Source organism: Cricetulus griseus, chromosome 3 (genome assembly GCF_003668045.3).
Source record: "Cricetulus griseus strain 17A/GY chromosome 3, alternate assembly CriGri-PICRH-1.0, whole genome shotgun sequence".
Taxonomy (NCBI): domain Eukaryota; kingdom Metazoa; phylum Chordata; class Mammalia; order Rodentia; family Cricetidae; genus Cricetulus; species Cricetulus griseus.
Genome location: NC_048596.1, coordinates 81,042,617 through 81,070,233, shown reverse-complemented (window position 1 = coordinate 81,070,233; position 27,617 = coordinate 81,042,617). Strand labels below are relative to the sequence as shown.

General features: G+C 42.1%; 1 protein-coding gene across 2 annotated transcripts; it reads left to right on the top strand.

The window, feature by feature from the left end:
* The first annotated feature begins 1,226 nt into the window (after positions 1 to 1,226).
* On the top strand, positions 1,227 to 26,466 carry LOC100755162 (acyl-coenzyme A synthetase ACSM5, mitochondrial). 2 transcript variants are annotated; one of them, XM_035441310.1, is made up of 13 exons: positions 1,227 to 1,427; positions 4,883 to 5,093; positions 7,622 to 7,829; positions 9,631 to 9,774; positions 13,662 to 13,815; positions 17,490 to 17,569; positions 19,156 to 19,279; positions 20,071 to 20,151; positions 20,266 to 20,367; positions 22,836 to 22,963; positions 23,045 to 23,144; positions 25,879 to 25,998; positions 26,383 to 26,466. In XM_035441310.1, the coding sequence occupies exons 1-13, from the start codon at positions 1,227 to 1,229 to the stop codon at positions 26,464 to 26,466; spliced, it is 1,737 nt and encodes a 578-aa protein (XP_035297201.1). The 2 variants fall into 2 exon arrangements, with proteins under 2 accessions (XP_035297201.1, XP_035297202.1); XM_035441311.1 differs by having other exon boundaries at positions 26,399 to 26,431.
* The last annotated feature ends 1,151 nt before the right edge of the window (positions 26,467 to 27,617 follow it).

Here is a 27,617-nt window from a genome sequence, read left to right as displayed (position 1 = left end):
TATTTAGTTGTTTTTTTTTTTTTTCTATGTGCTCTGTGCACAGTCAGTCAGTGCTTGTAGGGATGGGTTTCTCCTGTTGTTGAAACACATGGTGATTGTTTTACTGTTGCCCTGTTCTGTTATTACTAGAGGAACTTGGCCCAATGGACTGAAGCTGGGAGCATCCCCAGGCCACAGAAATATCTGGGATCTCATGAATGTACAGAGTCACATGCACTCACGGATGGGAGTTGACAGTCTACATCTGTCACAGAGTCTGGAGACCACTCATGCTCCAAGGCCCATACTCTGAGAAGCAAGGGCCTAAAACAGCCCTGCCCTGTTCATGCCACTGCCCTCTGGCAGCTCCTGGCACCTGACACACAACTGACCTAAACCTAGCTGTGCATGGTAGTGTGAAGTGCACATTGCATTTGCAGTCTTGGTACAAGGGATAATGTTATTCACGTGCCTGGTTAAGTAAGAGATACTATTCTAATTAATGTCCCGTGTTTCTTTCTAGTTTTCTGCATCTAGTGGTAGAAAGCTGTGAGTTGCATGTGTGGTTAGTAATTTGTCTCTACTGAGCAGTGTCGGGCTGTTTGAGGTGACAGCTATGTTAATCACACTGACCTACTATCACACATGCACAAATTAGCTGGAATGTCACAGAGTGCTCCCTAAATCTGTGTAATCATATATCAATAAAGATAGTTAAAATGTGTGTGAAGGGGCTAGGGAGATAATTTAGTCAATAAAGTGCTTACACTTCAAGTTAATCCCCGGAATCTCCATAGAAGAGCTGGAGATGGGTGGATTCCTAGGGTGTGCTGGTTAGACATCCTAGCCTAACAGCCAAAATTTTCCTCTGGCTTCCACATATACATTATACATGTACCTGAACACATATGTGCACCTGAACACATATACACAATCCATACACACAAACATACAATTTGCACATTAAAATTTTTTAATACAGTAGCAAAATTACTGTTATTGGGGATCCCTTTGAAGCCATGGGTTTTGAGAAGTGGGCTCTAACAGATGACCTCAGATACACGCAGACTCCCACACACAGGGAGAGGTAGGAGAGTACTTCTGATTCAGAGAAGAGACTAGCAATGTCAGCAGAATGAAGCCGATTATGTATCCTATAGCCAATATGAGCTATGCTACCCTCAGAGCTGGCACCTTCAGAATCCTTCAGTCTTTCCTCTGGTGACAGACAGGAGGCGACAGAAGACATGAGGTTCTGGCGGAGAGGCTTGGTCCTCCAGGCTCTGAAGAGTTCCTGGGGCATCTGTAGGATTCACAGGCAGCCACCACCTCCACCTGTCCCCAAGGTCGTGGCCACCTGGGAAGCCATCAGCCTGGGGAAGCAGCCGGTACCTGAGTACTTCAACTTTGCTCATGATGTGCTGGATGAGTGGAGTCGGCTGGAAAAGGTGAGCCCCACCCTGCCCTGGTGTCCCTTGAGGGCATCTGAAGTTCCTCAGACACTGCAGTGAGATTCAAGACTGCAAGACAGTGCATTTCACATTATGACCTGAGAACCTGGCAAGTTTTAAAACTCAAACTGATGGCACGCAAGCCTGCGGGGAACAAACCTGATCCAGGCCATGTGGACCAGGTTCATCTTGCACAGTGTCACTGGTTCCTGAGCCCAAACCACACAAGACAACCATACTTCATCCTCCTGCTATGGTCTGATGAGAAGGGGAAGGGGTCTGCTCCGATACTGTCTCTCACTTCCACACACTTCCCTTCTGAGCAGGATCAAAGCTAGAAGTGAGCAAAAAACAACCAAAAAGTTCTGATTCATTGTGTGTTTTATCTACACACACTTCTTTACTTTCTCTTCTATACATGCCTATTATGGGTATCACTTTGTATTATATTGATACCAATGGCTTATTGGTAATGTGAAAATATAAATTTTGATTCCAAAGAAACTTCAGGGTTAATTTTGTTTGTTTGCTATAAAAAACAAAAACAAACAACAAGCAAACAAAAAACAGGTCAATGTAGCCCTCACTATCCTGTAACTTGTTCTGTTATATAGATCAGAGGGACCTTGAACTCACAGAGATCTGCCTGCCTGTCTCCGGAGTGTGTTTCTTTATTTTTGAGATTGTCTTATTCTGAAATTCTGTCTGGCCTAGAGCTATAGCCAACTGTGGTTCAACCTGACCTTGAACTCATGGCAAGCCTCCTGCCTCACTCCCAGGTGCTATGATTACAGGCACAATCTACTATTCCTATCTCATTTGTGTTTCTTTTAACCTTGTCGATTCTGCCACCACTTAATACAAGAATACGACACTGCCACTGAAGATGGTAAACTGGTAGGGCAGAGTGAGGATGGATGAGATGCAAGCAGCCTTTGCAGTCACCAGGCATGCATCATCCACATATTTAAGTGTGAACTTGGGCAAGTTCCCTGAGATCTCTGGGCCTTGGTGTTCTCATCTGATACTAGGGTTCCAGGCATCAGCTACCCCAAGCTGTAGTGAGCATTAAATGAGAAGTGTATGTGACTCACAGGCATAATCCTCCATCCTTAGCTATCTGCAAAGAGTAAATGCTTTTTTTTTTTCCATTCTAGATGAGTTTCCCTTTTTTCTTCCCCTTCTTTGCATTTCTTTTCCAATGTTGGGAATGAAGTCCAGACCCTTTGGACATGTTAGGCCAATGTTTCATCTAGTTTCTGAATTTGGAGTTTTGTTTTTGGCATTTTTTTTGTTTTCTTTGAGACAGAACTTTAGCTATATGGCTTAACTTCCTATTTGCTGAGGTTAAAGTTATTTGTCACAATATCTGACCTCTTTGAGGTCTTCTGATGATGAAAACAAAAGATGCAAGAGTAAGTCATAAAAATGAAATGGGGTTTTCCAAAGTTCTCAGCTTCATGAAAGCCAGTGATGAGGACAACACTGAAAAGGACTAAGAATAGCAGCTTCAGAAGTAGCAGAGCCCTGGCAACCCAGTGTTTATTGCAGCCATTGCTGAGCCTCGGTATTTTAAGCTTCTCTGGTCCTGACCCAACTTTCTAGCTGCCCAGAAGCCATGGAAAGCAGTAGTGCTTGTCCCCAGTAGAGCCTGGCAGCCTCTGAAGGCAAAGAAAGAATGGCGCCAGACCTTTTTCAAAGCTTCATTTCCAAAGAATTACCATTATTTGGTGTCACTGCCATCTTTTTCTTTTATTTTTGAGATCATGATATAGTTACATGTTCTCTCCCTTCCCTCCAAACTTGCTCTCTCCCTTCCCTCCATCCTTGCTCTCTTCCAAACTCATGTCCTCTCTTTTCATTGTTACATGCATCTATGTATATGTATGTACACACACTATATATATTCCTAAATATAAACTTCTCCATCTACATAATGTTACTTGTATGTATATACATATGTATGTATGTGGTGACCACCAGTTGACTTGTTATTTTTTCAAGGCTGTCTAGAGTTGGCACAGCTTGGAACTTAACCAGAAAAAAAAGTCTATTTCCAGGAAGGCATCTGTCAAAAAATGTAGGCAATTAGTTTAACTTTGTGATTGTAAGAAGCAGATGAAGTGTTAGATGCCTACATGGGAAAAGAAAAATAAACCAAAAGCTAGTAGAGTAACCAAGAAGCTAAAGAAAAGAAAGACTATGGACTGAGAAATGCACATGGGCTTTGAAAGCCTCCTGTACACTCCTAAGCATCTCAGAAACTGTGTGTTAGAGCCACAAGCATCACCTGGGTCTTGCATGTGCCCGAAAAAGATCTGACAAGGCCCTGGGCAGGCTCTCGGGGTTTATGGCCTTGTCCACTTCCAGTTTGCTTTCTCTGTGCAGTTAGGTGATCTCCCAGCTTCCTGTTCCTGTCACTGTGCCTTCCCTACCATCATAGACATCTAGTTCTCTAGAGTTTTAAGTCAAAACAAATTCTTAAGTTGCCTTTGGTCATGGCAACAATAAATAATACAGCTATACAACCTTGTGGGACTATACTAAAAAGCAATGTGTTGTGTACTTTATGTGGTAATTAGTAGGTGATGTGAGTAATGTTTTTAATTAAACAGGAAAGGACACAAGACAGCATAAATCATCTTACCTTTTATGTCAAAAAATTGGTATGGAAAATTTGCTTATATTTGCCTAAACTCAACACTGTGAGAATGTGTAAGTAACAAATAAAACTGGCCATTATCTTAAGTACAAGGAAGGGACCAGCCCTTGGGTTTTGTGTTTGGCTGGTTTGCTTTTAGTTTTATGAGGGAGGGTCTCATGTAGACACAGCTGGACTTAAACTCACTGTGCAGTCAAAGATGGTGTTGAATTTCTGATCCTCTTGTTTTTACCTCCTAAGTACTGGGGTTACAGGCATGTGGGGTTACACAACACCTGGTTTATTCATTGATGGGAATTGAACCCAGGACTTTGTTCATGCTGAGTCATACTCAACTGTGTCATACCATAATTGTGATTTCTTTTTTTTCCGAGATAGGGTTTCTCTGTGTAGCTTTGCAGACTAGGCTGGCCTTGAACTCACAGAGAACTGCCTGCTTCTGCTTCCTGAGTGCTGGGATTAAAGGCATGTGCCACTACTGCCAGGTTTCATAATTTTGATTTTTGAACTCTGTGAACACAGCTATTATAAAAATATATTTTTCAGCCGGGTGTTGGGAGGCAGAGGCAGGTAGATCTCTGTGAGTTCAAGACCAGCCTGGTCTACAAGAGCTAGTTCCAGGACAGCCTCCAAAGCCACAGAGAAACCCTGTCTCGAAAAACCAATATATATATATATAATATAATATATATATATATATATATATATATTCTTTTTTTCTTACAAACAAATGAGCAAAACCACCCAACAATGGCTTCTATTTTTCCCCCTGGCTATATCCACTGTCCAGGCAGGACACAGACCCCCAAATCCTGCGTTCTGGTGGGTGAATGGCTCAGGAGCAGAAGTCAAGTGGACCTTTGAGGAGCTGGGGAAGCAGTCCAGGAAGGCAGCCAATGTCTTAGAGGGTGTGTGTGGCCTGCAACCTGGAGACAGAATGATGCTGGTGCTTCCACGCCTCCCAGATTGGTGGCTGATCAGCGTGGCTTGTATTCGAACAGGTCAGTGAGCAAGGCTAGGGGTCTTTGGTAGGACTGACCCTGACCACCAGAGCTCTGCAGGTCCCACAAGATTTGGAGGACAGAACAAAGAGAACCCCATTTGGGGTTCACTTTTTCTTTGCCCAGCAGTCACAAAGCTGATTGTTTGCAGAGTCTAGACAATGATATGATAATGAAGAGTCAATTGCTTAGTAAGGACAGAAGTGTAAAGAACCCTTGCAATTTTTTAAAGCACCTATTATGTGCTGGGCACTGTGTTAAGAGATTTTTCAATGATCAAAACTTTGTTTAAAGTATTATTTATTTTTGTCACCAAATATCTCACTTTTGCCTACCCTACAGCTTTTATCCATACTCAAAATAACTTGCAACTGCATTCCACATTATGAGCTGAGGTGGAGCCTCCACTCCAACAGCTGATGTCATTGCACCCCTACATCCATAGATTTTCCTCATATGCACTTGTCAAGTTAAAGTGATTGACTTTCTCTTATTGACAGTGCTGGCTGTCAATCATCTTCTGTCTTCTTTAGTGTTTCTATTGTTGTGAAGAGACACCATGACCACAGAAACTCTTATAAAGGAAAAATATTCAATTGGGGTTGCTTACATTTTCAGAGATTCAGTCTATTATCATCATGGTGGGGAGCATGGCAGAGTACAGGCAGACATGGTGCTGGCTACATCTTGATATGCAAACAATATGAAGTAGACTCAGACACTGGGTCTTGAGCATATATGAGACCTTAAAGCCCACCTCTACAGTGACACACTTCCTCCAACAAGGCTACACCTACTCCAACAAAGCCACACCTCCTAATAATGCCTCTCTCTTTGGGGGCCATTTCCTTTTAAATCACATCTTCCTAGGCTTCAAACTTGAATTCAGTCCCTAATCCATACAAACAAAGGACTTCTATGGGATGTGAAAACAGAGTAGTGGAATGAAGAAGCACATCCAGACTGGGGATACCTCACAAAGATCTGAGTGTGATCCCCGGAACCCATATTAAAAAGAAAAAAAGCCAAGTATTCTGATGGTATATATTTATAATATCAGCTTTGGGGAGGGAGAGACAGGTAGATCTCTGGGGCTCCACAGCTATCCAACTTGGCACACTTGACAAGTTCCAAGCCAGTGAGAAAGCCTGTCTCAAAAACAAGGTAGATGGCAATTGAAGAGACACCTGAGGTTGTCGTCTTACCTCCTCCACACATACATAGCACCCACACTCACATGAACACACACATATTCATGCAAACACACACATGTATTAAAGAACAACAACATTCAACTCAGAGTGCTCACACTGGGCACTAAATTGTGCAAGAGTTTCAGAGACAGGGCAAAGTGTAGTGAGAACATGAGCTTGGCTCTGGTGTTGTGCTGAACTGATCTTTCCCTCTGCCTCTTGTTCTCTCTAGATGTTTTCCTCTGTGAAATTGAGTGTTAAACACCACAGAAAATACTAATAATTTGCATTCTGAGATATCAAGGGCTTTCAAATGTCAAGTTCCCCCTGCCAGTCCTTATTCCTTGCCCTTGGAGGTGTATGGAATATGCCACCCTTCGAACAGCTTTGATTGAAGCCATGTTGGGATTCTGGAGTCCTTGCCTGCAATACTTCCTTTATCAGCAAGTGATCCACACAAAAACAAAAGGATTTATTGCAATATTTTGTTTGAAAGTAATGAAAAAAATTGAGCTAAGGAGTTGCTAAGGCAATACAATATAATATATTCAAGATTATGGACTCTGTCTTTCTTAGGCAGGTTTCTATTGCTGTGATGAAACACCATAACCAAAAGCAACTTGGGGAGGAGGGAGTTTATTAAGCTTATACTTCCACATTGTGGTCTAGCACTGAAGGAAGTCAGGACAGGAACTCAAGCAGGGGTGGAACCTGAAAGCAGGAGCTGATGCAAAGACCATGGAAGGGTATTATTTTCTGGCTTGCTAATCATGACTTGCTCATCCTGCTTTCTTATAGAACCTAGGATCACAAGCCCAGGGATGGCCCCACCCACAATGGGCTGGGCCCTTCCCCATCAAACACTAATTAACAAAATGCCCTACAGTTGGATCTTATGGAGGCATTTTCTCAATTGACATTCCCTTTCAGATGACTCTAGCTTGCGTCAAGTTGACATAAATCTAGGCAGGACAGAACAGGCAGGACAGAACAGGTTTGCAGCTGCTTTAGCTCTGCAATTCTGTCCTTATTACACGTCGGCTATGTACTCTTGGGCAAGTCATTTGATTTAGTTAAGGCATGAAAGTCTAAAGACGCATACTCTTTTTAAAGTGCATGGAGTGTTTACCACAATGGCATGCTTTTCTGAGCATTGTGAGAAATAAGTGAAGTAATGTCGGCAAAGTTCTTACCATAGGAAATGTCTTTTTCCACTTTGTTGTTACTATTGTTGTTCCCCCAGGTGTTCCAACCCACTTCAACTACTTTTTTCTCTGGCCTCTACATTAGAATCTTCCTCCTCTCTAACAACCTCCCTTCTCCGTGTGGCTCAAGGTGTGGTCATGATCCCAGGTGTTTCCCAGCTGACATCGAAGGATCTCAAGTACCGGCTGCTGGCATCCAGGGCCAAGTCCATCATCACCAGTGATGCCCTAGCTCCGAAAGTGGACGCCATCAGTGCTGACTGCCCCTCCCTCCAAACCAAGCTTCTTGTGTCTGACACCAGTCGTCCAGGCTGGATCAATTTCCGGGAACTCCTTCGGTAAATTGGGACTCTCCAGGAGAGTAGCAATGAAATAAACTTTGGGTATTTTCCTTTTCAGCAACAGGATTGAGCATGAGGCGACTGAATCAAAGAGATACTGGCCAGACACATCATCCTGTGACCACCTCAGTGGGACCACCTGTGTCCCAGTGTCCTCTAAAATGGTGGTAAAGATAGCTAAAATTCTTAACCAGAGCATATGAACTAAACTTTATGATACATTTAGTTCACAGAAAGCTGTCAATAATGAAATACCCTTTTTGGGGTGCTTACTGTCTACCAGGCACTATGCCAAATATGCAGCCACCTACATTCATTTGTGCAAGAAGGATTTAATGAGGCCTGTTCTGTGGTTCAGAACACTGGTGCTCTGTGCTTTGATGCTCAGAACACTGTAGTAAGGAAGAAATCACCTTGCTTAATCCTTGAAAGGAGCCACACAAGGTCAGAATTAGGGCAGAGTCAAGACTACTTCTGCCTTGCAACAAGGGTGTGGCAGATGTTTACCTGGGAACTTGAGATCTTTTTTCCTAATCAGAGATCATAATGCCTGTCCTGGTGGCTCACACCTGTCACCCTAGCACTCAGGAGGCTGAGACAGGATTTTGAGTTTGAGGCCAGCCTGAACTACACAGCCAGACCCTGTCACAAAACAAAATAAAAAAACAAGAAAGGAAGAATACAAAACAGGCCTCTGAGTGCTGGACTTTTGAGTCTGGAGTGTCCACCTCAATGACCAGATGGACCTGAGTGTTTTACATAATAATTTTGCAATCTGGCATCTGGCCTACTTAGCCAGATGTAGCTGAACCAGGGTCTCAGCCCATGTCATTGGGAGAGTTGCCAGGTTAACCTAGATATATCCTTTTAATTTCAGTTGTCATTAAAATTGCCCAACCTTTAGGAAGAATCAAAGTTCTGAGTCCATTTTACCCAGGGTGGAGCACAAATAATGGAATTTCTTTTAAAAATTAACTCAGAGATCTTAAGACACAGCCAGGGCTGAGAACCATAAGCTATCTGAGCCTTCAAATCACAGAATTTGGGAAATTACCTAATCTCAAACCCCTAATTTTTGAGAAAACATTAAGAAAATTATCTCTACATTGAGAATTGAGTGAGAGATAGGACTATTCATAAATGAACAGAATTACACACATGAGAATGTATGTGTTCTACCACAAACTCCTCAGCCACACTCAAAAAATGTAGGTGTGTGTGTTTGTGTGTGTGTGTGTGTGTGTGCTTGTTCATATAGGGGTGGGTGTATGTATGTATGTATGTATGTATGTATGTATGTATGTATGTATGTATGTATGTGCAGTACAGAGTTAACATCAGGTATTTTCCTCTATCATTCTCCACCACCTTATGTTTTGAGACAGGGTCTCTTATGGAAGCTGGAACTCACCAGCTAGGTAGAATGGCTGCCCAGTGATCTCCAGAGATCTTCTGCCTATGCATCTCCAAGCCTGAAATTACAGATGCAAGCAGCTTTTATGGGAGCTAAGGATCTAAACTCATGTCTGCCCCTTTACACTGTACTAACTGAACTATTTTTACTCAACTTTGTGGATCTTTCAAATGAGTCATTTGGGTGTTTTGAGCCTCAATTTTCTTGGCTACAAAACTGTTGTAGAGACAGTATCTTTCTCTTAATGTGTATGCACGTAGTATAACCCTCCACACAGCACCTCATGCACAACATGTTGAAATGGCAGTCCTATCATTGTTATAGTTTGGTACTGCTTGGTGTATTTATATTATCTGTGTCACCTGGCATTCTTGCATTTTCCAGAGAGGCTTCTGCAGAGCACAACTGTGTGAGAACCAAGAGTCAAGATTCGCTGGCCATCTACTTCACCAGTGGAACCACGGGGGCCCCCAAGATGGTAGAACATTCCCAGTGCAGCTATGGATTGGGTTTTGTGGCCAGTGGAAGGTATTGGGACAGTTTTTCTGGAAGGTCCAATGTAGCATGGATAATAAAAACCCAGAGACAGATATTGGGATTAAAGCTGAAGATCAGAGAAGCAAAGCAGCCAACCACTAGAGAGCTCTCATCTCTACCAGTGCTCAGACTGAAGGGACCATCCACTAAACCTCAGACTCTCGTCATCTCCTGTCTTCCCCCACCACCCTGCCTTATGTTCCCCTCTAGTGCTGGGATTAAAGGTGTGGGATCCCAAGTGCTGAGATCACCTTTGTGTGAGCTGTTTCTCTTTTAGACTGAATCAATTTTGTGTAGCTCAGGTTGGCTTTGAACTAAGAGAAACTCATCTGCCTCTGCCTCCCGAGTGCTGGGTTTAAAGGCATGTGCCAACACTGCCTGGCCTCTATGGCTAACTAGTGTGGCTAGCTTTGCACTCTGATCCTCAGGCAAGCTTTGTTTGTTAAATCATAAACAAAATATCACCACAGTCCAAGACCAATGTGGGTGAGTGAGCAAAGGTGGGGGGGGTAAAAGGAGAAGATGTGGAAATGGAGGTCAGAAGGCAACCAGGGGATAGGTCAGGTAGGCCTTGAAGGCTTTACTCTGAGGAATCTAAAAAAATGTTAGGTATCTTTAAAATTACATAAAAATATACAATGCATATTTTTATCATTTTCTTAAAATTTTTCTAGTAGATATATAAAACTGTTCATAGTTATGGAACAGTGTGTCACAGTTTGAAACATGTATGTGTTATACCATCTTTAAGTCATGGTAAAACTATTCATGTTCTCAAACACTTGTCATTTATTCATGGGGTAAAATAAAACACTGAAGATCTTTTCTTCTGGGAAATTTTTACTATTTTAAGCGTATCATCTAATATCATTATTTATGCTCATATTTTTGTGCACCCATCACCACCATCCCTCTACAAAACTAACTTTTAATCTTCTCAAACAGAAACTCTAGACCCATTATATAATAGCCTCTCACCACCCCCCACCCTTACCTTCCCGGAACCCTCTATTCTGCTTTCTGTCTCTATGAATCTGATGACTTCAGACATCTCATGTGAGCAGTACATGATTTTGAAATTTGTCTCCTTTTACGCAGGATAATGCCATCAGGGTTCACTCATTTTCTATTAAATTTTCCTCACATTTACTTTTTTACTTTTAATTAGCATACAAAGTACTAGGTATCACTATGGCCTTTTCAAGCACAGTGTGTTTCAGTAGATTCTCCTCCTCTCTCAGCTCCCCCCACCCCTGCTTCCTCTGTAACACCTTGTCACTTTTCCTCTTTTGTGCCTCATGTGTCCTTTTGTCCACCTGCCATTCTTCCTCATTACTTGTTCTTAGATCCTCTTGGTATCATTTCTAGTTTTGCAGATTTTACATATACTTGTGTATATACATGTATACATTACAGGATGGGAAACACATGAGTTCAGAACATGTGGGTTCTGTCTTTCTGAGATTAAGCCACTTTTCTTAATGTATTTTTCAAATCCATCCATTTTCTTGCCATGTGACCTAGTTATACCTCTCCCAAGCAAATGCCCAAAGACTCCATATCCTACAATAGGAATACTTGCAAGGGAATAGGACAAGACTATACATCTATCAACAGGAGAATGGATAATAAAAATTATCTTAGAGTGGAATTTTATTCAGCTGTACAGAAAAATGAAAATTTCAGGGAAATTTTCCCTACTTTTATGACTCAAAAGTATTCCATTGTATGTATATGTTGCATTTTTAAATCCACTCAACTGTTGGTAGAAATAGGGGTTACTTGTATATTGTACCTACTGCCCCCACTGTTACTTCTTTGGGTAGTTCTCCAAAGTAGGATCACTCAGTCATATGACAATTCTATGTTAAGTTTTTTGTTTACTTAAGAAGTGTTGGATATTTTGAGCAGGGCTATGACATGATGCAACTTAGTTTTTAAAGGATCCCTTGGGATGTTGGATTGACAACAAATAGTAAGGATGAAGGAATGAAGCAGAGTTAGAAAAGAGGACACAGCCAGGCAGTGGTGGTGCATGCCTTTAATCCCAGCACTTGGGAGGCAGAGGCAGGTGGATCTCTGTGAGTTCAAGGCCAGCCTGGTCTACAGAGCTACACAGAGAAACCTGTCTTGAAAAACCAAAAAAAATCAATGAAAGAAAGAAAAAGGTATACTACATTCAAACAAAAGCATGATGACTTGTCTTGGGGATTAGAGATGACAGGAGTGAGTGAAGAGATTATGAATAACATAGACCTAATAAAATTTTCTGACAGTTTAATATGGAGTGAGAGCTATGTGGCCTATTCTCCCAAGAATAATGTGGAGGAAAGTATAAAATAAGCTGGGTAGAGGAAAAAAAAAAACAAGCGTTATTCCTTGGCATTGCAAACTCAATGGGTCCATTAAACATCTTCATCTTCCTAAGTGAAGTAGCTCTACATGTGTAACGGTAACAAGATTCCTCTCAGGTTACCAGTATACAGATGATATTTAATATATTGAGGCTGGGTGAGATTTGAAGAGAACAAAGAAACACTTCTGCACTGAAGAAAGGAACAGGAGCTGACTTAGGGGGAGCCACCCATGAGTAGGACCAAAAGAAAGTATGTCCTGGAACCAAAGGGCAACCATGACAGCCTGTCTGTATCCCGTGTTTGCAGATATGTGCATTCTTTTCCGAGGATATTCCTCCTCTGCTTTATCACCATGGTTGCTACACATCAATGATGCTTATTCAAATGTCATGTCCACTTCAGAAGCATTTCTCAGACCCATCTCCACTCTCACTATGAATCCCATAAGAACATGAAATAAATCTTAAAGGATGCTTAATCAACATTTGTGGAGACAATAGTCTCCTTGCTCCAAGTTAAGTGTTTATTCACTGGCATCCTACAAAACTTGTGCTCTCCCATTGACACTGGGCCCTCATTGGGACTTTTCCTGGACATCCCATTGCTGCCCTGCATCATGGAGATCCTGCAGCCCTGGGTCTATAGGACTGACCCTTCCCTAGCTCCAGTATATCACAGATGAAGTAGATATTGGGGTGGACCAACACATAACCCTGGTTCTAGGCCTGGGTAGTTTCAGGGTTGGTTAGCCTGCCATCTCTCCCCTGTCTTCACCACCAGGGTGAGTTCTCCAGCATTGCCCTGGCTAGTTCACCCCTTGCAGTGATGAGCAAGAGGCATTGATAGTATAGCAGAGATCAGGGGCCTCAAACCAATTACTCTATGCAATGAATACCTGCATGTAAAATGTAAAAATGTATGGCTAAAGGAGACTCACTATGTCACACTGCAGCTTCCATGATGAGATTTCCCCTTTCTTTCTTTCTACCCCTTTTTTTCTCTTAAAATTTTTTTGGAGGGGGCAGGGAGATGGATGGGATCAGGAGGCATGTTGTGAAAGACATAAAGAATAAATAAAAAGAAAGTTAAAAATGTGCTCTTCTAGGTCTTTTTGGATACTTATGTTTTTTCACCTATAAGTCTTATAAAATACAATGATTTTCTTCTACATCACTAGTGCCAACTCCAGACTAATTTAATGAGCAGATTAAAACTTGCTCTTATCACAACGTACTGAGACTAATTTTCCCTTGCAAATTGTTCTTACTAAATGGTGACCTCCTTGAAAGTATGGGATCTGTTCTTTTCATTTTTTTCTTCTTGGCCTAGGAACAAACACAGAGAAAGTGTTGAGTGTTTGTTGAGATAGTAATTGAGCTGATGGGTCTTGTGTAGATTTGACAAGTTTAAATAGTACCTCCTGTGGTCTGACCTCCAAATAATGTTATGTGAATAATGTAATCCATTCTAAAGATGGAGACATTGATGAAGATTCTCTGACTTTCTCTCATTTTTTGGCAGGAGGTGGATGGCCTTGACTGAATCTGACATATTTTGGAACACAACTGACACTGGGTGGGTGAAGGCAGCCTGGACTCTCTTCTCTGCCTGGCCCAATGGAGCTTGCATTTTCGTGCATGAACTGCCCCGAGTTGATGCCAAAACTATCCTAAATGTAAGAAAAAACTCCCAGTGCTGGGATCCCAAGCTTTGCACACACTGAGCAAATGCTCTATCACTATGCACTCATTTTGAAACAGTCATACTATATAACCCAAAACAAACTTGAACCAGCTGTCTTCTGCATTTGAGTCCCAAGGGTTGAGGTTATAATTGTATGCCACCATGCCGAGCTCTGGAACACCTTTTTTTGTTTTTGTCCTGGGTATGAATGAGTGAAATATATGGTTTAGTTGGCATGGGAAAATGTGTGAATCTGATGACAAATTCACTCAGAGCCTTCCATAATCTGATTCCTGTCCACCTAGCATTGCTCATGCTCAACATAGATCCCTAGGCACAAAAGAATTTCATTTCTCCAAAACTTTGCAAAGCCTTTTAATACATGCATGCCTCTCTTTACACAGTCTTCTTCCCTATGCTCTGTCAAAGCAAATCTATGTCAAAACTTTAGGAAAAAAATCAGAAGTCGATTTACCAGAGCATGTGCTTCTGTCCCCTGACCTTATCATGAGCTTCCACCCAACCATAGATCTGGCCCCTCCTGTCTTGTTTCTCTGGAGTTTTATCGTGAGGGAGGGGTACTGACCACCCCAGTGAAGATGCTGAGTACCTTTGTTCTATCCTTCACTCTAAATGGCAGCTCTTGAGACATCAACAAGCCTATCTCCCTAGGCCCATCTCTTTGAGACAAGCTAAGTTATATGTGACTAGAAATATGGGCTTCACCATGGGTTAAACTTGGACTTGTGGATGGAGTTTCTGTTCTACTGGGTTCTGCCATCCTTATTCTCAAATACATACACAGAGGCTCATATTAATCATAAGCTGTTTGGCCAATGGCTTAGGCTTCTTATTGGCTAGCTCTCTCTTAATTATTAACCCACAACTACTAATCTATGTATTTCCACATGGCCTTATCTTATCAGAGAATGCCTGGAGTCCTATCTTTCCAGTAGCTATATGGCATCTTTCTGCTGGCTTCTCTCTCTGTCTTTCTCTTCCCAGCATTCTCCTTGTCTAGTGCTCCACCTAAGACATTAGGAGATAATTTGATAATGCAAATTAGAATAGAAAGTAAATTAGGTACAAGACTTTGGACTCATCAAGAAAGAATTGATAAATGAGTATTTTCTCGGAATTTGTCATATGCTAATGAACTAGACATTGTTAATGTACTTATCGCCATGTATAATTGTATATAGTTATTGTACTTATTGCACAATAGATTTTCTTATATTAGTTATAACCCTTTTTAATTTTAGACAAAAGGGGGATATCTGGTGATATTTTGCTTGTACAAATAAAGCCTGTCTAAGGTTCAGGGAATGGAGCTTGCCGATAGAACCATAGAGGCCTGGAGGTCTGTACAGACAGACAGGAAGTGGGGTAGCTGGGCAGAAAGAGGATATAAGTAGGGAGAAACAGGAAATCACTCTCTTGTCTGCTGAGATGCTAAAGAGGTAAGGTGTGCTGTGGCTTGCTCCTTCTCTGTGATATCTCAGCATTTCCCTCTATATCTGACTCTGGCTTTTAATTACCCAGACCAATTAAGAACTTCACTTACGCTGGGCATTGGTGGTGCACGCCTTTAATCCCAGCACTTGGGAGGCAGAGGCAGGAGGATCTCTGTGAGTTCGAGGCCAGCCTGGTCTCTAGAGCGAGTGCCAGGAGAGGCTCCAAAGCTACACAGAGAAACCCTGTCTCAAAAAACAAAACTACCCCCCTCCAAAAAAAGAACTTCATTTACATGAACTCTCATCATAGTCTCCTGACATCTTTGAGTCCTACTTTCTACTTCTGAAAGAAAGTTCTTACAGCTGTCATGATACTGAAAAGGCACCAAGTTCCCAATACATTAGTTTTGCCATTAACTCCCCATCATGAATGCTCAGGTATGACTCGTCGGCCACATGTATAGTTTCTCTCTTTACTATCTCCAGCCATAGCACTATATTGATAATCTATTGCCATACTGTAAATTAAAGTTATCAGTTTCACCTGTTTAGATCTGTCCCACTGATTTTGATATAATTTCATATTCATTCACTTAAATAGGTTTTTAATTTTTTTTATCTTAAGGAGATGGAGACAAGGCTCAGTGGTTAAAAGCACTTGCTCTTGCAGAGGCCCCAGGTTTGGTTCCCCAGTACCCACATGATGCTTCACAACCATCCATAACTGCAGTTCCAAGAGGATTTGAGTCCCAATTCTAACCTCTAAAGGCACACTCTGGTGGTGCACATACATGTAGACAAAACACTCATGCACATAAGAGAAATAAATATAATTTTTCCATCAAAAAATTATCAGTTTTAACACAAGCATTTATTATCTCACAACTTCTCATGGTTGGGAATCTGGGAATAGCTTTACTAGGTGGTTTCAGGGAAAAGAAGCCTTGTGAGGTTGCTGTAAAGACTTCACCAAAGTACACCCTTACTAACAGTAGTGTGTTACTAGTCACAGTAAGCAAAAGGCAGGAGCAACCCAAGCATCCATCAGAAACAATTGTGTAACCCAAATATAATACACACACACACACACACACACACACTAGTCAGCCTTTAAAAAAAAGCAAATTCTGCTACTCTGCAATATGAGTGATTTTGGAGGACCTCATGCTAAGTGAAAGAAGGCAGGCCCCAAAGGACATATACTTCATGACTTCATTTACATAAGGTACCTAGAATAGTCATGTTCATGAAGACAGAGTAGAATAGCAGTTACCATGAGTCTGGGGAGAAGATAATGGGAAAGATGAAATAATTCTGGAGCTGGATGGTGCCAAAGTGTAAAATACCTCAAGTAGTTACATATATCTCCAAGGATAATTTATGTTTCTGTGTGTTTACATGAATGCAGGTAAATGAATGTATAGGAATGTGTGTAGAGGTACACTGTACATTTATGTGTGAAGGTCAGCGGTCATCTTCAAATGACACTCTTCAGGTGGCACCCACCTTATTTTTTGAGACAAGTTCTCTTTGGGCTGGAGCTTTTTTTATTGGGCTAGACCACCGGCAGTGAGTCTTGGGGATCTACCTGTCTCTGACAACCTAGTGCTGAGTTTATGAATATACACTACCACACTTACTCTTTCTCATTGCTTGGGTTCTGGGGAGCAAGCTCAGGCTCTCACAGTGTACTATAAGCACTTTATGGACTGAGCCTTCTCCCGAGATCTTCAATACTAATTTTTAACAAAGCTATAATCTAGGAAGGTAGTCATCTCAGTGTACTGTTAAGCCTGGGTAATCTGTTTCACTTTTTGATTGTAGTATTTTTACCAGTTGTGCACTGAATACCAGCCTCACTGTGTTCCCTCATCCCAAGGGCAGCTAGAATATCAAAGCCTGGTAACTTGTCTCCTGCAGAGTGAGTCACTCAAGAGAGGTGAAAGCATCCAAGACAGAAGTTTCCTCTTCTTATCATCTAACCTCAAGTGACTTCCACCAGGTTAACAGGATGCTACTGGTGCAGTGTAAGAGGACACCCCATAAGGGTAAAAATGCCAACAGGTAGAGATCATGGAGGTCATCTTAACAGATGCCATGCTTGGTTTTCTACTTCTCTGCTTTGTCAGTGAGACTATAAATATCTAATTCGTTCATCCCATCACACCTGAGTGTCTCTAAGAAAACTGTCTAAACCCCTTGTTTTGTTTAGACTCTCTGCAGGTTCCCAATAACTACCATGTGCTGTGTTCCAACCCTCTTCCGCCTGCTCGTACAGGAGGATCTGACAAGGTATAGACTCTGCTCAGCAATTCTGGGGTTCTCATATGAGGATCTATGAGTAAATCCACCTTTTCTTTTCTTTTCTTTTTTTTTTTTTTTTGTTTTTCGAGACAGGGTTTCTCTGTGGCTTTGGAGGCTGTCCTGGAACTAGCTCTTGTAGACCAGGCTGGTCTCGAACTCACAGAGATCTGCCTGCCTCTGCCTCCCGAGTGCTGGGATTAAAGGCATGCGCCACTACCACCCCGCTCAAATCCACCTTTTCAATCCAACTCTTATTCTCTGTGTTCCTCTAGCTTTGTCTTCCTATAACTCTCTCAAGTCAAATCTATCCACATCTTCATGTGCCTCTCTTTGTCGATATCTGTTGTCTTCTACACAAAACACTCATTTAAAGATGATTTTATGTCTCCTTGGAATTCATATCCAGAGAAAATTGAAATTATTTAAGTCAATCCAAAATTTCAACAATTGAGGTAAACTTCATCACCACTATATACCATGCCCACAGGCTAGTACCTTAGCCTTGTGTCTGTGACTTCTGTCGCAGAAATTGTTGGATTTCCACCATCTATAGAATGGGGTTAGTAGCCAAGGATCTTCCATTTGCTTAGACTAACAAGCTCTACCACAATATTCTCTAAATTTCCCACCGCCAAATTAACCCAAGCCAGCTATTCCTGGGTGCCTGTCTTCAAACACACAAAAGAAGGTGACAGCACTCCACGGATAGCTTTTATCCTGGACAAATACAAAGCAACATTCACTAGTTGGGCAGGGCTGTTTGCTGGGGTATTAGGTGAACCCCCTCATCCATCAGTAACTTACTAATCTCCACCCATGTCTCCCTTTTCTATCCTTTCCCAAGGCATGCTCTTCCCAGGCTCTCATCTTCCATAATCACACTCCCTGGCCAAGAAATACCCAAAAGAAGGGAGCACTTACATGACTTTGATTTTATTCCTCTAGATATAAGAATCCATCCCATTCATTCACTCCTTGTGGATATCTCCACATCATAATTCTGGCTAGAAGCAGTCCTTGGGTAATTCTTCAAGACCAATTAGATGCTGCCTGGCAATACTAAAATTCAATTGGCTCAGTGGACTCCAACCAGAAAGAGAAAATGATTGAATTTGTATTTATACTTAGGGTAATTTTTAAACTGAGAGGCAGATTTGCTATTTATTTAATATCTCTTGAACTTTTAGATCCAATCTTCAGAATTGGGGGATTCCTAGAAGGCTATTTTTAGTCTATTAATTTTTTCATTGATTTATTACTTTGACTCAGATCATTGCCTCAATTTATTTATTATCAACCAGTTTATTTATAAGTAAATTAAGTTGTACAATTTACTGTTATGCCTAAACTACCACATGAATCTGATTTTATCCCAAATTAAGATAGGGTTGATTAGTTTTAATGATTTGCTTCTGCAGACCATAGCTACAGAGTGGTTGGATGACATGGAGCTGACTGTGGAACAGAAGGAAGTTTATCCTCTGGTGTCTTTGGGGCTCTGAACCTCTAGCAATGCTAGCGGGTAGGGAGAAATGTTTATGACATTGGTGGTCTTGTCTTCCTACTTGAGAAAGGTATAAGTTTCAAAGCCTGAGGCACTGTTTGACCGGTGGAGAAGCACTCAACCCTGATGTGAGGGACAAGTGGAAGAGCCAGACAGGCCTGGAGCTCCATGAAGGCTACGGACAATCTGAAACAGTGAGTTGGTGTCCCAGGCCACCTCATCTAAGCCCTCAGCCCATCTTAGAGGATCATGGAGTTACTCATCTCTCCCTGACACCTGCCAGAAACTTCGTTGGTTCTAGGGGAAACTGGCAATGAGACACCAATAGCCATTCTTCGTTTGGTTTAAAGGCAGTCTCAGGTAATTAATTTCATAGTTACCATGACCAGTAAAGCAGCTTTCCTGATACCATAATTACTTTCATGTAGCTGTGACAAAATATCTGGCAGAAACAAAAAAGAGAGAGATTTGGCTTGTAATTTTAAGGGTCCAGTCATGGTCACTTTGTTCCTTGAGCTTGGAGAACATTATGGCAGTGGAAGTTCATGATGGAAGAAATTCTATCATGATACCCATGTTCAGATGGTCTTCCATTCTCAGACACACTGCTTTCTAGATGATCCTAAACCCAATCCAGTTGACAATGAAGATTAATACCCGTAATTGCCCAAGGAAATTGTTTGTTACCCAAAATAGTCCACAATGTATTTTTAGAAGTATCTTAAGCAGTGACCCCTGCAGAAGTCTTGGCAAGGTGTGGGGGTAAGTGAGTCTCTGAGCTTCATGATACAATTTAGTTCTCCATCCATGAACAGTAATTAGAGTACCACATAAAGATTTGTTATGTATGGAAAGGAGATAAAGAAAAAGGAAGGAAAGGGGAAGGAAGGGTATGAGAGGGAGGGAAAGAAAGATGGCAGAAGAAAGGAGGAGGAGCTGGCAGTGAGAGCAAGAAACAAGAGGATGAGGCTCCCCCTCTCTCCAGGTCGTCATCTGTGGCAATTCAAGAGGCTCCACAATCAAGTCTGGATCTATGGGGAAAGCAAGCCCACCTTACGATGTTCAGGTAGGCAGCCTCTGCCCACTGTGCACGGAGCTATCCATGTGCTGGTCAGTACGTGTTGGTGGGTACCCTGGCTGTGTAAAATGCTCTGATGCCATTTGACGATCTCTCTATCAGATTGTAGATGAGGAGGGCAATATCCTGCCTCCAGGAAAAGAGGGGAATATCGCTGTCCGCATCAAACCCACCAGACCCTTCTGTTTCTTCAACTGCTATCTGGTAAGAGGTGGGGAACAGCCCTGAGAAGGCACAGCAATCATTGCATGCCAAACCCTGAGAACACATTTTGTAAATATCTATAGTTTAACCCTTGCAGTAACCGCATGAAGTTGGTTGCTATTGTTATTGACCAGGAACACTGTTGTTGATTAGGAAGCTACAAAAGAAAAATGGCTTCTCCAGTGTCACATAACTAATAAACGAGGTAAGTCATAGGCTTTAACAAGAGTGTGTTGAGAGCACAAACCCATGACAACTTCATTGTGACGGAAAAGAGTAGGGAAAAATAGGTTCAGGGAAGTGAAGGTTCTTAGCCAAGAGCCAACTGCAAGTTTGTATCAGAGCCAAGTTTTGGGGGTGTTTCTTTCTGGTTTGCTGGCTGGGTTTGTATCCTGTGATTTCAGTCCAAGGTTCCAAAACAAGGCATGCTTTGTCTAGAGTTCATTCTGACTTTTTTCTATAAAACTCTCAAACCTGGATGTGCAGTAGGAAGTAAAAGTTTGGCTTGAAACCCCTTGATAGGAGGAGAAGCTAGAGTAAAGAAAAAAGTCAAGCCATGGTCTAAAAAGTGTGTGGGGGGGTACATGCATGCCAGGGCGTATGTGTAGAGGTGAAAGGACAGCTTGGAGAAGTCAGTTCTCTCCTTTTGCCATGTGGGCTTGTGTACTGAACTCACACATCTGTCCACCCATCTATTTTCACCAGCTTTAACTTATCTTTCTATCTTTCTGTTTGTTTATCTCTCCTTCAATGTTCTAGAGACTGGTAAGAGTTCTATGGCTCTACCTTATAGACTGTGGTTAAGATATACTCTTTGATATTCAGTAATAATTTAGCCTTTCCTCAAAATGTATTTGAATGGAGATAAAATTTAATTGTGGAAAAATGCTTCCAATGCAAGTATACAGGCCAATGAGTTCTGGTCACTATGTATACCTATGTGGCCACCACTGCACTTAAGATATAAACACTGTCATCACCTCTAAGTGTTGTATGAGCTCCTTTCCATTCAACCTTCTCTACCCCAGACCTCAGGCAACTGGTACATTGTTGTTACTATATAGCATGACATAGACTATATATTTACTGTATACTGTATGCAACAACTGTATGGTAATTTTGTTTTCTTTCTAAAACTACACAGGGAGATATAAAATATCCATTTTGTGTAAATTAAGGATAATTTATTTGCCAGTCACCCATATATTTGCATGCATTAGTAATTAGTAATTTTTCTTTCTATTAACAAATAGTAATTTTCTTTAATTATTTTGGAATTGGGCTAGTTATCTTTGTAAACAAAGCATTTTCCATGCAAGTGTCAGGACCTGAGTTTGCATCCTCAGAACCTGCCACAAACTGGACAGGTGATGGGGAATGTTCTGTGTGTATGTTTCTCTTATTGGTTAATGAATAAAACATTGATTGGCTGATTGGCCAGATAGGAAGTGATGTAGTTGGGCAGAAACTTGCCACTAGCTAACCATAGAGGTCTAGACATCTGTACAGACAGACAGGAAGTGACATAGTTGGGCAGAATCAGGATATAAGTAGGGACAATCAGGAAACCACTCTCTTCTCTGCAGAGATGCTTAGCAGATGTCATGTGAGACCGTAAAGGGGTAAGAGGTCCAGACCCTTCTCTGGTAAATAAGACCATGTGGAAATACTTAGATTAATAGAAATGGGTTAACAATTAAGACAGAACTAGCCAATAAGAAGCCCTAGTCATCAGCCAACAATATTATAATTAATATAAGTCTTTCAGTGTTCATTTGGGGCTGACATGGCTGTGGGAAAGAGTGCTTGTAACAGACAGGATAGCATGAGTGTCTGAAATCCCAGCTCCTAAGAGGAGATGGAGGCAGGAGAATCCATGGAAGCTCACAGGCCAGCTAGCCTGGTGCATGCGGTGCAAATAAACAATAAAAGACCCATCTCAAACAAAGTGGAAGAAAGCGCTGACACCTGAAGCTGTCCTCTGACTTCAACATGTTTGCCAAGGCACTATTTTGTCCATATTCAAAACACACACACACACACACACACACACACACACACACCATTTTTAGACCATGGCTTGACTCTTTTCTTTACTCTAGCCTCTCCTCCTATCAATGGGGTTTCAAGACAACCTTTTACTTGCTATCTTCTACTTGCAGCATATTCACTTATGCAGAGCCAATTGCCCCATGTATATCCTCCTTGAGTTTGACTATTCTAAGGATGCTTGTGGGCATTTGCTCTACATCCCACCTGGAAGCTCTCATCCAATTAAAAGAGAAGTCACAAATCTGCAGGACTCCAACCTTTGGCCCTGTAGGAAATTCTGGACAGCTTGAGCCCTGAGAACCAATAGACTACCTGTTGAAGGATTGTTGCCCACCCCCAGCATGGGATCCCCAGGCAGGGGCTAGCCTAACTGGTTGTTCCCAAATGATCCTTCACAGTCTTCCCTTACCTTCTAGGAAAATCCTGAAAAGACAGCCTCATCAGAGAAAGGAGACTTTTACATCACTGGGGACCAAGCCCACAAGGACAAGGATGGCTACTTTTGGTTCTCAGGGAGAAATGACGATGTGATCAACTCTTCAAGGTCAGGCAGTTTGCTCTTTCCTCTCCTTGAGGTTCTATAGGGGGAGGAAAGCCATTTGGAAAGGTTTCTTTTCTCTTCCAGCTACCGGATTGGGCCTGTTGAGGTGGAGAGTGCTCTTGCTGAGCATCCAGCTGTCCTCGAGTGCGCTGTGGTCAGCAGCCCAGACCCCATTCGGGGAGAGGTAAGCAGTCAGATAAGAGCATAACCTCATTGTTTTCTGCTTATTCGAACCCAGAGGAACAAACAGGAATGCTCAATCCCTCCTTTGATCTCAGCCCCACCCCTAGTACCACAAATCTAAGCTCCACACTCAGACATTCCTTCTGATTAAACCACGTTTAAATCACAGATACTCTACAAAACAAGATGGGAAAATACAAAGTGTAATTTTATATTGGACATCAGACAATCCAAATGAAGCTGCTGATTGGGCAGGAGATCTCAGTGGAAGGGAAGACACAGACTGTCATTAATTCTCTCCAGAAAAAAAAAAAGTTCTTTTCTGTTTCAGATGAGGACCTAGCAAGCTCCCCAGACATGACTAATGATGGCTGCATGGCCAACTTGAGGGATGACAGAATGTTTCTAAGTGTCCTTGATTTACTAGAAAGATGAGCCAGATTTATGGGATTTCACAGGACAAAGGCAAACACCTTTTTTGTGGGTCCCAAGAGAAGGGAAAGAGCAGTTCCTAGGTGCTACTGTGCCCACAATACCTGATAGAAACAACCCAGTAGAAGGAAGACTTATCTGGGTTCACAATATCAGAGGGTTTAGTCCTTCATGGCAGGAAAGGGAAGGCAGAGTAATGAAGTTAATGGTTTGATTGGAGATGGGGTACAAGTGTGTGGTAGAAGCTGTTCATATTATAGCAGGCCAGAAAGTAGACAACCAGGCAGGAACCAAGGACCCTGCATATAGCCTTCAATGACCCACTCATAGTGACCTGCTTCCACCAACTAGTCCTCACCTCCTGAAGTTTTCAGAACCTCTTGAAACAGTGCCAGGAGCTGGGCCACAAGCATTCAAACGTGCATGGCAGACATTTCATATTCACTTATAAGCCATAGCTGCAGTATGGTCCTAGGGCAAAGCTGCTACTCTGAAAAGTTAGAGTGGTACCAGTCTGTGTTCCTGGAAGCATTAGGGCCAGCAAGTCTCAAAGTCTGGTCCTCAGATGATTCATGGTTACTTCATTCAAAGTTCTTGTTTAAAATACAGATTTGTAGACTTTGAGCCAGATTTGATGAATCACATTGATTGGGGAGGGGCTCCAGCGTACCGGCTTTGACCTGAAGCCTTTACCAAGTGACTCCTCACTAAAATTTGAGTTTGATATAGGAAGAGGGAAGTGTGACTCTCACATATGTGCTGGAGAAATCACACATGGAAAGGAATACATGGTTCTGAATGCTGTGGATTAACTAACACATTGATAATTAGACCCCTTCAAGTTATTCCATACAGAATGTTTGGAACACAGTCTGGCACATAACAGGTGTTCAGTAAATGTTTCACAGTAATCGTGGGAAGACAAAGCTCTTCCTAAAAGCCAAGTTTGTTGGAACACAAAATGATAGTGAGCTTACACCTCTGGGAAGTGTGCAAGAATGACTATCCCTTAACAAAAGTGAGTTAGCAGAGTTTAAGGGTGGTGTAGACCTGCAACTAAGTGGCCTTCAAAGCTCTTCCATTAATATAAGAAACTATTTTATTTTACTTTTGAGATTATAATATAATTACAACATTTTACCCTTTCCTCCCTTCAAACACTTCTTGCCTCTTTTTTCACTAATTGTTATTATATGTATATATGCATCTACATACATATTCCTAAATATGATCTGTTCAGTCTGTATAATGTTACTTGTATATATGTTTTCAGGGTTGACCATTTGATGTTGGACAATGCCAATAGTCTTTATTGCTCCCATTCTCAGTATTCCCTGGTGACTTGTGCTTCTTTGTGTAGAGTTGACACCTGTGGGCTTTCCCCTGTCCACTTTGGCATTTCTATTGGTGTCATTTTTGTTCAGCTTATGTTGGGACAGTCATATTGGTGAGACTTTATAGGTGTAATTTCTGACATTATTAGAAGACACAATTTGAACACATTTAAAAATTCATTTATTTGTGTGTGTGTGTGTGTGTGTGTGTGTGTGCGCGCGTGCGCGCGCGTGCGTGCGTGTGTGAACAAATATGCATGTGTGTCACAGCATATGTGTGGAAGTCAGAGGAAAAACTACGTGGGCTCCATGGAATGAGCTCGGGTTCTCAGGCTCAGTATCAAATGAGCTTACCCTCTGAGCCATCTTTCCAGCCCAGGAATTATGCTTTGAACAATTGTTCTTTCTTTATTAGGAGGCAAATTGTAGGAGAAACCTGGGCACACAAAGCCAAGGTACAGAATATGCCCTGGAATGACTAAAACAGAAACAGTGTAGCTCCATGTTTGCTGATGGGAAATGTACATGCAGGCACTCTCCAAAGACACAGCAGCCCCTGATCAGGGCTGTGTTTTCTTTAACCCTGCCTGGACAACCCGGTGCCTCTCTGTCCTCCCACATGAAAATTGGAGAGCAAATGGCTATTGGTGTTGTGAAGCTACTTCCTCCAGTAGATCTGCATCTTAAGGGAATACATCCTCACTCCTAATGGAGCCATTACAAGTATGGGGAGTGGAATGGGAAATGAGGCTCCAAAAGGCCAATAATTCTTCAGTAGTTTATTCTGAACAGGCAGACAATAGGGACATGGATGGTGTTCACTTCACTGACTGTGCTCAAGGAATTAGTAGAACTATTAGGAACTAGTAAAACTAGCAGAAACTAGAAAAACGCTCACGATAAGGCTAGCTTAAGGAGAAGAGCATCATTCCTGGAGGCTTGATCCCTTCTGGGGTTCCCTCCCTGCAGGTGGTGAAGGCATTTATAGTCCTTTCTCCAGCCTACACATCTCATGACCCTGAAGCACTGACCCGGGAACTCCAGGAGCATGTGAAGAAGGTGACTGCTCCATACAAGTACCCCAGGAAGGTAAACACCTGGGGTTCTACGACATAAGCTGAGGAACCAGGTAGTGCCTGTTCCTAGGACTAGCCACCTATGTAGGGCAAGGCTCAGCACTGCAGATATGAACACCCCAGTTGCTGCTTCAGCCTTGTTTGTCTTTCTTTGCTGGATCTTTTTTTTTTGTTTTGTTCTTACATTAAGAGTTGATCTGCAGATGAAAAGCAAATGATCTGGTGAGAGGTGAGGGCCCTTGCACTCTAAGCTCCAGAAATTTTAACTGTCTCGTGGGGAAAACCCTGAATTATGGGAGCTTTCCCATGAAGTAGCAAAAGGAATGACTTAAGAAAAGGGTCATTCTAGGAAATGATGGTTTCTAAGCATAATTGTATCTGTTTGTTTGGTTATTAGGTGGCTTTCATTTCAGAACTGCCAAAGACGGTTTCTGGAAAGATCTTAAGGAGTACATTGAGAAACCAAGAGTGGGGAAGATGACGTGCAACCCAAGAAAAATAACTCTGAAGGTCCTGAAAGTAGAAGGAAGGGGGCTAGCCAGTGCCTCCTTGGAGCACGATCCCTTCAAAGAATGGGCATTAAAGGTGGTCAGCTTCCAAATGAGCATTGTGGGATGATGCTGGTAAATTCAAGAGCATCCCTGGTCCAGAGCTCACAGCTCCTGCCACATTCAGCAAATGTTCCGTGGTTTAATGTCCCTGACTGAGATATTCTCAGCTTCATTCTACTCTGCTGTTCCTGGGACAGACAGATCACCACAGCCTTAGGGGATCCATGATCTCATTATGCCAGTGAGAATGTAAAACTTGACCCTCTGGATGAAGTCATTTTGTAACAGCATCTGGTCCATAACATTGGCAATACTCTTCTATTTAGAAATCACAGCTTTGGGATTCACTATAAATGATTCAAAATGCAGAAAATATTTGATATACAAAGATTTTAGTTAAGAATTAAAAACACACAAAACCCAAAACAATAGAGAAACAATTAAATCAATTAATGTAACTATTCTATTACTTAAGCACAGCTTGTGTTCTAGTGAAAAAACATGTTATAGTTTACAGGGAAAACTGCCACTGGGAAGTGGCTACAAAGAAACACACTGGAGGCTTCACCGCTCCCTTCCCTTAGACAAGTTTTCTTTTATTTTTTGTTTAAAAAACTTTTTCATTTTATAAACCAAACCCAGTTCCCACTCTCTCCCATCTCCTGCCCTGCCAATTCCCCCTCATCCCACCCCCATCCACTCCTCATAGGAGGTACGACCTCCCCTGGGGAGTCAAAAAGTCTGGCAAACCAAGTTGAGGCAGGACCAAGCCCCTCCCTCCTGTATCAAGGATGAGCAAGGTATCTCACCATAGGGAATGGGCTTCAAAAAGCCAGTTCATGCACCTGGGATGAGTCCTGCTCCCACTTCCAGGGGCTCCCCCAACAGATCAAGCCACATAACTATCACCCATGTTCAGAGGGCCTAGTTCAGTCCTATGCAGGTTCCTCAGTTGTCAATCCATAGTCTGTGAGTTCCCACTAGCTTGGGTCAGCTAGTCTCTGTAATTTTCCCAATCATGATCTTGACTCACCCTTGCTCATATGAGATCCCTCCTCCCTCTCTTCAACTGAACTCCAGG